Raw genomic sequence first — 11,307 nt, forward strand, 5'->3', positions numbered from 1 at the left:
CAGCAAGCAACGATGGACGAAAAGAAGTTACGATCTATGATGATAGGTTTTTTTTAGAATTTGGTAAAAAGCAAGATGTTAAATTACCTTTTTGTTCCACTTAAAAGAAATTCAAGGATAAACAAAACTTGCTAAAGTTAAAATGTCTCGGATTAACGACAATTTCATCGTAAAAGGGGCTACTGGCAATCTTTACCCAAAAAAGAATAAATTAAAACTCTTGTTATTTTGTACTCGATATTCTCAAAATCAGTGCTGATCAATTCCGTATATGCAAGAGCTCCTTGTGCTGCAAAATATCGGATCTCAAAACACGAACGATTCAATCAAGATATGCCTGGTCTCCAATCACTGTGCACTTGGTAATCTAGCCACACATGATACCCCAAATGACTGTCTTTCTGGTGGACTTGTCGTATAGACTCGTACAAGAAGAGATCTTTGAGAGCTTGTAAATAGCCTGGACGTTGCTGTCGTGAAAAGACAGCAGAAAAAATGGAGATACCTGCATATATCACATTTATATATTTGTCTGGTCCTGATATTCCCACGTAGTAATTGGATCACATGCCTTTTAGATGGTGGATGAGAGGAGGTGACAAAGTTGGGAAAAAAAAATTATCCCAAGCCGGAGCATTGAGTGCTTGTTGCGAAGCTCTTCATTCAACAAACTACCATATCCATGAAATCTCAAGAAAAACTTAGCATTTGAGTAATTCTTCTACTACATTTGATATGGAGACTGATCACCCTTCTCTCCCGTTCGCTATGTAAATAAGAAAACCTTTCTTTTTCTTTCCCTAGTGTCATGGCCAATAGGAGAAAAAAGGCGAGTTCACGTGGATTTCGAAACCCTAACTTGCAGAACACGGCATAAATGGGAGCAAACTACTTTTCGAATTACTAGACTCGGAACTTTCCGAACATTCATACATCATGGTAAGCAATCATGGTGGAGACAGACATAAGCAGCAGAGCTCCTCGTTCTACTTTTCTTTTTTTCTTTTTTCACACATTATCCAGCACTATAATAAGGTTACAATAATATAAAGTCATACTGTCATTTTATATGAACAATGGAAATTATAAGATTTTTATTCCATCCACCGGAATTATATAAGACTATCATTTTCCACGGGCTATACTTATGGCCCGCGCGAGTTTAGAATTACATGCTCGTATTATTTACTATTTGGCGAGCAAATTTTATGATGGATGAAATAAAAATCTTAAATAGTACATATATATGTCTGTATATAAGTATTTGATTTTTGGTATCCTTTTTTCTCACTCTTGGCGACTAGAGGGAGAAAAGCAATCCTCACCCTCGGGACAATCACTGTTGAGGAGCTCCTCAATCATCTGCAATGCGATTCTCTGCTCTTCCTCCATAGCATCTCGCCCTCTTCGTTCCGGCTCGGACACAACGTTCTCGGAATCGTCCGAATTCGCCTTGTTGCCCTTCGGCTTCTTGGTTCCGAGCTGTACGGTCATGACCCAGTTGGAGTCCGGCCTCTGGCCTGCCCGCTTCTGCCACACGCCGATGTCGGAGCTCTCGGTGTCGAGTCTCAGGCATGTCAGGGACGCCGTCGGCTGCCTGCTGCATTTCCGGAGCTTCGCGTGCAGGACCTCCGAGAGGCCCTTGATTGGCGGGGCAGCGGCGGCGGCGGCGGCGGTGGCGGTGGCGGGGAACGTTGTAGGGTTGGCAGCAGGTGGGGCCTGGGAGACGGGGAAGTTGGTCTTGGCATTGCGGCCGCTCATGAGGACGGCAGCCTGGTCGTAGGCGCGGGCTGCTTCCTCAGCCGTATCGAAGGTGCCAAGCCAGACTCGCCTTTTCCTGTAATAACCGGAAATCGAGCCACAAAGTTCAGACATCGACAAAACATCGGCGTTTCCAAATCAGTGATGAACAAAAGGGGCAAGGCTTACAGCAAGGGGTGGCGGATTTCGGAGACCCAAGAGCCCCAGTGACGTTGTCTGACTCCTCTGAACTTCTTTGATTGCACCATCTTGATTGAGAGAGAGAGAGATAGAGAGAGAGATAGATTGACAAGAGTGAAGATGGAGGAGATATATATAGGCGAGAGAGATGAATGTAATTTTTGGAAAAGGTATCTGTAGTGTACAGCAGCTCTTCCTGTACACGCCCCCGATGTGCTCTCCACATCGTGAGCATGGCAGCTGGCCACGCAACTGTTGTACTTTTGAAATCCGGTTTTATTGGCTGATGGAAAAATCTTAGGCTTAGGAAGCTTTTGTGATGTTTGTACGAACCTTTTTCGCGAGGTTGGTCATTTTGAGCACACAAAAAAAAAAGCTCTCGGCCGTGCCATTAAAAGGACCCTCTATAGTTTTCGTCGTGTTACAAGGTTTTTGCAAGAAATTCACAACAACCGCGTGTGATTACAATCGGTTAAGATAAAAAAAAATTGATCTCTCGAGAGACTATAAAAGCGTCTTGGTCGAGGCTTTACTTAAACTATGAGCACAACTTATGTTTGTGAGGTTAATTTTCTTCTCATCCTTGATTGGAGGCCTTTTCCTTTATTCTAACTTTTAAGAGAATGTAATCGATTAATAAACTAAACATAGAAAAATGAACATAGTCAAAACCCAACTCTTTCACCATGGAAAAATTGTTCAAAAAATCCTAAACCTATTGATAACGGCTAATTTAGTTATAAACATTTTAATTGTGTCAATTCAGTCCTAAACCCCTTATAAGATGGCCAATGTAATTCTAAAACTTTCAATTGCGCTAATTTAATCATAAACTTGCTAACAAATTGTCAATGTAGTCATTTCGACTAATTTTGATTGGAATCGCTGACGTAACGGTCTAGTTAACGTTAGTCGCTTTACGTAATGCAACCATCATTAACATGAGATTTTTTTTTTTTTAATTTTGTCATATTCTTTTCTTTCCTTTCCTTCCTTTCATTTTTTTTTTTTTTATCTTTATAAGGCCAACGACCTCCATTGGCCACTGGGCAAGAGCCGGTGCCCTTTGCTAGCCCCTGGGTGAGGATTGTGATGCCCTCATCTCACCACATCTGGCAAGGGTATGGTGGCTCTTGCTGGATCTGGGGAGGGCTAGCGAGCTCTTGTTATGGCCAACGAGGGTGGTGTGAGCCCTTGCCTAGGTCTTTGTGAGCCACAATGAGCATCACAGCCCTCACTCACCCTTGCTACGGCTGGTGAGGGTGCTTGTCACGGTGAGGGCCAACGAGGGTTGCGACCCTCGCTTGCGGCCAATGAAGGTTTTGTAGCTCTTACCCTGGGGTTGGCGGGTGTTGCCAACCCACCCGGTGGTTGGTATGGTGAACCCCCCTTCCTCCCCAAGCCCTGTGAAGAAAAAGAAGAATAGAAAATTTAAAAAATCAATAAAGAATGCGAATTTTTTTAAAAAAACTAAGAAATCATATCATCCACATTAGCTTTGGTCCTGCCATATAGGATGGCTAGCACTAAATGAACCTTTCATCAACGATTTCTAAAAAAATTAGCTAGAAGAACTATATTGATTATTAGTTAAAATGTTTTAGGCTACATTGACAAATTTTCGAAAGGTTTAGGACTAAAGTGACATAATTAAAATATTAGGACCGAATTGGCAAATTGTAAAAAAGTTGAGAACTAAATTGGTACAATTGAAAGATTTAGAATTGAATTAACATTTGTACAATATATAAGACGTTTTGGACAACTTTCCTCTTAAACCACACACCAACTCACATCCCCATCTCCTCTTTCTTTTCATTCTCCCTCTAGTCTATATAGCACCATCCATTGCCGCCGTGTGTTCCTTCGTCTCCAACCACCTCCATAGTTGAGAAAGAGAGGGAGGGAGGGAGGAGGGAGGGGAGGGAGGGAGAGAGAGAGAGAGACTTGAATTGACTAAATTAAAATATTTGAGGTTAAACTAGTACAAGTGTAATAAGTTTAGAACTTGTTTTTGGTAATTGTTTCGTTCTAAATGCTTGGACATGGTAATTCTCGAATACCAGTGTTCAATCTGTCGCATCCACCTGATGACATGACTTGGTTCAACAGAAGCACTGCGCATAATGCAGACTGTCGGTGAAGAACTGAGAACGGTTGGTCGATTGCTGCATGCATTGGGCGTCGCGATGGATCGAGGAATGGCTGATGCGGAGCGAAAAGGTAATAGAACAGCATCTTCCATTTAAAAGAGTGACCTCCAACAATTAATGAAGGGGCTACACAGCCTCATCATCATTGAATTGAACCCTTTCCTTTGAATTTAATATGATCTAACCCCTTCTCCAGAAGATTTTTGGTAGGAAGTCGCCCGTTCATTCGTGCACTTACACGAATCCAGGAGGGGTAGAAGGAAATAACACAAAAGGATGATCCGTGATGATCCGTGAGTTCATGAGTACGAATTGAGAAAGCAATGATGCATTTTGGTACGATGGAATTGAAAGGAGAGCGCAGTCGAGATTGCAAGCCATACGCTTTCACCTCGTGTTAGGATTTGATGCACAAACACAATGAATTAGAGAGTAGAAGTGAAAAAGAGAAATTGAGGCATAATGTATTTCTTGATTCACCCTTAAATTAGGATTACATCCGGGATATGATTTTACTATAATTAGCACATCTCAACTCTCTATTATAATTTTTAATTACGAGAGAGAGAGAGAGCATATATAGGGAGTAGTAGTTATCCATGGGTATAAGTCTAAATTATCAATAAAATACGGGCTCAAGTTATAAAAGTCATTTGATGAACGAGGGTGCTACCTCCTAAACCCCCATTAGGTTGGTCCCTTAACCCTTGCCTACTCACCGAGGCGTGGGATTCTCATGTTTTCCTATCAATGGGAAATATAAACTACACCCAAACATCTCACTCCAATTTCCCCATGCTCCTTTCGCTTTGCATGCTCGTGTACAGTTGCTAGAGACGCTTTTTGCTTATTAATTTAATAAAAGTACTCCTGAAAAATGCTATTCATCGACATTTTCTTAACATCGATGAGATAATTTAAACATCACCTCAGTTTTTTCATCTAATTACTATCTTTTTACGGATTCTTTCGATGTCCCCTCTACCCCGCTCTTGATGCACATATCTTGTACCATACTCTACCGAGTGTAAATCAAGTTCATACAGCGGTTGTCTTTTAGGCCCTTTCCCAACTAGTTGGAAGGGAATAAGAACATGAATTTAGTTGTTCAAATATTGAAAGGAATATAAAATTATATACCGTCAGTATGAGAGAAAATTTTCACGAGCCGGTCTGTCCACTTTCGCTTTGAAGATTTTAACAACCCACTCTCTCAATAACCATCAAAGTAAAGAGTGGATAAGCCCACTTATGAAAGCTTTTTCTACACCTCGAGAAAAAAGTTTCAATATATAAACTATACGCCTGATTTTTCTTTTCTTTTATGAGATGGAAACTATATTTACAAGTACGTCGTTTCATTGAGAATTTCAGATGAGACCTTGTGGATTCGTACTGCCTAAACCGTGATATAAATAAATAGATTTTTTTAGAAAAAATATATAGACATGAATCAACTCAACTTTGGCTAAAGAACAAAAGAGGGATAAAGCAGTGACGCGAAGGGACGCAAACAGTTGGCTCTGGACCAACTCCGCCATGAAGTCTGACCCCACAGAGGACGACAGTGACACCATCGCTGTCAGTCATTGGCAGACGATCTTCGCAGCTTCCTGCGCCCTCCAAACATGGCGGATCTACGACTAGACAGTCAAACAGACCCCATCCTCATTTCGATCTACAAGGGGATTATCGTATTCATTTAGGACCATTCAAGGTTCTCCCAATCCTCAAGCTTTGATATTTCTGTTTTGAAATGTAAAATCTCACTCAAAGAAGATTTTTGATCTGATAAGATTTTAATGGTTTGCTACGGATTGGATCACAACGTAGCAAACATTATACATGTAACTTTCTTTCTAGGTCAACTTTTGGCTTTCTCATTGGGTAATTGGATTGTTGCAATTTGATATAATAAAACTTGTTTGTTTAGAATTAAATTCAAGTGAAAAGTAATTTTTTTTTTTTAGCTTTCGCTTCAGGATTTATAACAAGTGATTGGGTGTCTATATTCGTGCTCCTGAATTATAATAAGAAAAAGAATAAAGAAAAGTGTCACGTTTGGTTCATGAAATATCAATGATTTGGGAGATACTTCCTTAAAAAATGATTGTTTATATTGCTAGAAAAATTAGCCTACGAAAAATCCTTTCATTGTCAATAACAAATTATGTCTAAATATTGTCGTTGATGATGAAAGTACATTTCACAAATTCACTTCTGTAAGTGATACAAGCGATTGTTGTTCAAAAATATTTTTCAAGCAAATGATTTTTTGCAAAACAAATGTACCTTTTAAAACATGGATTAAGAAGAGTAGTTAATCTCATATGAATTGTAGAATTTAGGGATAAGTATACTAGAAGTATTATAACTTTCGCATGGCCCTCATTTGAGGGAACTTTTTTTTGCTCACTTGAGTACCTTAAATTTGAAAAATTGATCATTTAAGTGCCATCAGTGACTTGTTTCGTTGTAAAATTAGACATTGATGCCGATTGTTCTACGTGATATCGCCAACGCTAATGTGGATAATTAATAAAAAAAAATTAAGGGGAAATTTCATAAAGGTCATGAAGTACTCTCATTTTCTCAAATAATGGCTTAAAGTGAACCTTGTTTTAAATAAGGATTTGAAGTGCTATCATTTTTTCAAATACAGATATAAAGTTTTTTTTTTTTTTTCAAATAAGGGCCGAAATGGTTACGTCATTTTCAAAGAAGGGTCTAACTTTCCAAGTGGTTTGGGCATTTTTGTCCTTTAGCTTTTTTGAGTTTTTCCTTTTCTTTTTCTTTTTTTCTTCCCTTTTTCGGTTATCCCTTTCCACTTTGTTGATGGCTAGTAGTTGGCCACCGGTGATGCCCGGTGAGGGCTAGGCCAGAGTTGCCCACATTGGAAAGAAAAGAAAAAAAAAGAAAAAAAAAAGAAAAAATTTAGAATAAAATTGTCTTTTGACGAAAATGGCCTTGAGTAGCTAGAAAAATTTAGCTAGCTAGTGATCGGCAAGGTTAGCTTTTATTTGAAATTATCATAATCACTTTAACCCCTTATTTGGAATTGATATAGCCACTTTAGGCCCTCATTTGACATAAATGCTACTTTAGGTCCTTATTTGAGAATGTTTGAGAAAACGATGACATTTCAGGCTCTTATTTAAGATATTCCCAAAATTAAATCCACATTGAAATGGAAATTAATAAAAAAAAATCCGTGGAGGACGATTTGTCAGGAATGATATTCAAATGATCGATTTTACTTTGATGTGAGACTTAAATGAGCAAGAAAAAAAATTATGGTACTCAAGTGAGCGTTGTACGAAAGTTATGACATTTTTGTTGTCAATATTTCAAACATTTTTATTTATAAGTGAAAAGGTTGGGTAGGGCCAATCAATATAGCTAGCCCTCTTAACTTTACCATAAGGGTCCCACATAGACAAATATGTTGCATTAATTAATTCTTTATAAGACATATTAATAGAAGTGAGAACCATATATATAAAACTAGGTATTTCTTATGAATGAGGCACATTGCATATAAATCCAAAATATTTTAAATTTACTTTCAACAAAGATCAATAAAATATTCTCAAAAAAATTATTATGTACTAATACATAAGTAGTAATAATAATAAATTGCCTCATTCACCTTTCCTTTTTCCCAACCATTGTACGACCCTTGACTCTAGATACCCATCGTACTCTCTCCTTATTTTACTCACATCAACTCAAAAATAAATAAGTAAGTTAGGTTTAACATTTACATGAGTAATTATGTGAAAAGGATAAACGCATAGAGGCTCGTGCTTATTCCATCCATTTTTTGGCTTCTGACGTCCTTGATTACCTTAAATTGACCGCAATATCTCTTGCAGGTCTCGGATTTAAGATTATTTCTCACCTTTTTTACTTCTCTTTCTTTGGAAATTTTGATGTATTTAGAATTGACAAAAAATATGTATTTACCAATGGTTTGATTGGATTGTCTTATAATGCAATTGCAATTGTCATAATTTTTCTGTTAAAAATTGATTAATCCAATTAATCATCCATACTTTTTAGTTTTGTTAATGTAGTCCTAAACTTTTAGATATATTTCAATATAGTCTTTCCCCATCAATTGCCAATGAAAATTGCTAACGCTAGTCTAGTCATCACTAGCCATCCTAAGTGGCATATTGGGCAATTTGTTGATTTCTACGTCACAATTTGCGTTGACAATTGACATGGAAGGCTACATTTAAATATTGTGCAAATGTGTATGATTATATTGACAAAAGTGAAAAGTTAAAACTCAATTGACATCGGTATAATATGTCTAAGACTAAATTGATAATTTTTTCAAATATTAAACTTATCACTCCTTCAACGGACACATGTATTAGATTTTTGGGATATATATATTAGAAATGCCATAACTTCATATGGCTCTCACTTGAGTATCACAAATTTGATAAGTGCCATTGGCGATTTGCCTCTTGGGGAGCTCCAATAATTTGGAGTTGAAGTTTCAAGGTAGAAAATAGCTAAGGTTGTCTTATGTGGTATTACCAGCGCTAACATAGACAATTAATAAATAAATAAAAATCTATGTTGGAAATAGCACTCAAATGATCAATTTTATTCCAATGTGGTACTAAAGTGAACAAAAGAAAAATAATGGCACTCCAGTGAGCGTCGCCCGAAAGTTACGGCACTCTTACTATACTTTACAGCATTCTTACTATACTTAATCCTAGAATTTAACCATGAAATGATGTTACCTCAATAATGAGAAATCATAAAAGCTCGCATGTATGCCTTGGTAATTCAATAGAACTGGCAAAGCTCATTCATTTTTCTCCGTGCCATTAATAATGTGCGTCTAACAAGCATCGACCTCGATGGCTTGGGACCATCGACATGATATCGGTGGTTTTCATATCACTATCTCCATAACTCTTGGAACTCCCATGGACCTAAAAAAATGGAAAGCCTCCTGACTTTGCCGGGTATTGGAACCGTAACTCCGAGCACCTCATTTTCAAAACCAAGAAGACTTTTTGCGTGGTCGTCAATTTTCCTTTAACAACCCATTTCAATTCGCTAACCACAACCGATTCAATTGGGAGACTCGGAATTAGTACACTAACAGGAGCAAATTAACAAGTGTCAGATTCAATCTTAACGGAGTCAATCGAATCGTTTTCTTGGTGGAACGGTCGCGTGGGCTAGAGGGTTTGGAAGGAACTATACATCGTGGCTTAGTCCTTGAAGATTGTGTCGCGGAGGAACCGATACCTTAAATGAAACTTAAAAGCAGAGTCCTAGTCATTGTATCACTCCATCGGTCCCTCTGAATTAGTCAAGTCTCACTTCAAGAGATGCAAACGGTCAGAAGCCCAAGTCAATCTCCAATTTACATTCCAGAGAAAAAAGCTCTTGTTGTTTATTAGCTTTTTAATTGCGCGTTCGGTGAACTTTCATTTTTCAACTACAACACTTAATACTTTGATCTGTTCCTCTAAACTTATAATCCTATTTTTTAGTCAATTTGCTTTAAGAGTTTGTCTCTTACCCATTTGGGAATCGATTCAATTAAGTATGAGAAAAGGAAAACCAATAGGTGAAAGATTATATTCTTGAGAAATTGACTATATTTGAACTTTTACTAACACATATGACGCATCTTCTTAATAGATTGATCAATAGTTGAAACGCATTATGAGATAGATTGAGTTGATTTACTCTTAAATTGAGAGTGGAGCGAACCTCAGCTGTACGAGGAAGGTGTTTATACATAAATTGATACAACGATAGTGTACTCAATAGCACAAAAGGTTTTTCTTGGATGTACTAGATTGGGAGGCACATCGGTGTCTTTAAATATGAAAAATGTGAATGATTCAAACTTCTAAATAGATTGATAAAGATCTCACAAATTCGGTACGGTATCATATTACAAACATGATAATAATCACAACAATTTTTTTTTGTATAACCCATGAAGAATTTCAATCCAAATATATTTTGAGATACATATGGGGTGTATATTGTGTAGAGAAGAGAATTGCAATTTATCATCTTTATATATTTATTAATACAAGCTCTTTCATAAGACCTTCTAAGTTGTTGCCAAGTGTACTCATGATGAAGTTTAAGTAAAACATCTTCATATTGCAAGATACAACTAAATCTTGCTTCCGAGGAGTATTAGGAATATATTATCAATGGGCAACGGTTTTGTAACATGTAGAGTTAGCTTCAATTAGTGAAATTAGTACCCATCTAAAAGAAATGTAACTTTGAAATCGTTCAATTCCTTTTCGAGTATTTTAACTTGACCTGCATGTGGCATGGCGACAACATCTATCGTCTTATCAAATCAAGTGACCAGCTATATGGGGGTCACGTGATGATATATATATGTATACAACGTTTGTAACCCAAAAATGTGGTTTTGTGTCGCTTTATATTATTAATTGCCTAGGAAAAATGGACATACTCATGACCTGTCTCCTGGTTGTACGATTTTATGTTATGCATGATTAGATCTGTCGCAGGGTTGTTAGGTTTCATGGGAATGCATGACTTCTTCTTGGAGGATATAGAAAGCTGAAATATCTCTCAGGACCCTAGAGATGGACATGGCCTATTTCATAATTCGGGGGATGGCATTCATCATTGTTTATGTGCTTTAGAATGCTTACAGCTCCTGAACAGGGACGTGCTGCCTATTGTCTCGATCAGCAGGCGCGTGTTTGCGGGGGAAACATTATATTCGGTGCTAGATTAATTCTGTCGATTAAAGCCCTCGCAATTAGAGTTTTCAGAGGGTACCACGAGTCTTGAATTTATAGTTTGTGTAATCTAGTAAAAATGACTTGTGATATGATGCGGGACATCGTTCGTGGGTATATCTGCCTGCCCCATTCATTTGTTTGTGTAATCTAGTAAAAATGATTTGTGATATGATGCAGGACATCGTTCGTGGGCATATCTACTTGCCCCATTCATTTATGCTTATAAAATCTTCACGGACTCATGTGGTCGCTAATGGTCTTTAACCACTTCCGTCCTAGGAAATGAATGAGGACAAAAGTCGTCGTTTCTTGTGAGCTCTAAGAAGCTCAGACATTTCTCTGGCCAAAATAAGAGGAAGGGGGAAGAAAAGAGTAATGATAGAGTTGCCGACTTCAGGAGCCGACACCCCAGTCCGCTGTGCAGGTGACCT

General features: G+C 37.9%; 1 protein-coding gene across 1 annotated transcript; it reads right to left on the reverse strand.

Moving 5' to 3' along the window:
* Positions 1-950: 950 nt before the first annotated feature.
* LOC104438540 (ethylene-responsive transcription factor WIN1) lies at positions 951-2,088 on the reverse strand. Its single transcript, XM_010051709.3, has 2 exons — positions 1,930-2,088; positions 951-1,837 (listed from the first exon to the last, which is right to left on the reverse strand). Exons 1-2 carry the CDS (start codon positions 2,007-2,009, stop codon positions 1,288-1,290), a joined length of 630 nt encoding a protein of 209 aa, XP_010050011.1. The 5' UTR covers positions 2,010-2,088; the 3' UTR covers positions 951-1,287.
* Positions 2,089-11,307: the final 9,219 nt, after the last annotated feature.

Source organism: Eucalyptus grandis, chromosome 3 (genome assembly GCF_016545825.1).
Source record: "Eucalyptus grandis isolate ANBG69807.140 chromosome 3, ASM1654582v1, whole genome shotgun sequence".
NCBI lineage: Eukaryota > Viridiplantae > Streptophyta > Magnoliopsida > Myrtales > Myrtaceae > Eucalyptus > Eucalyptus grandis.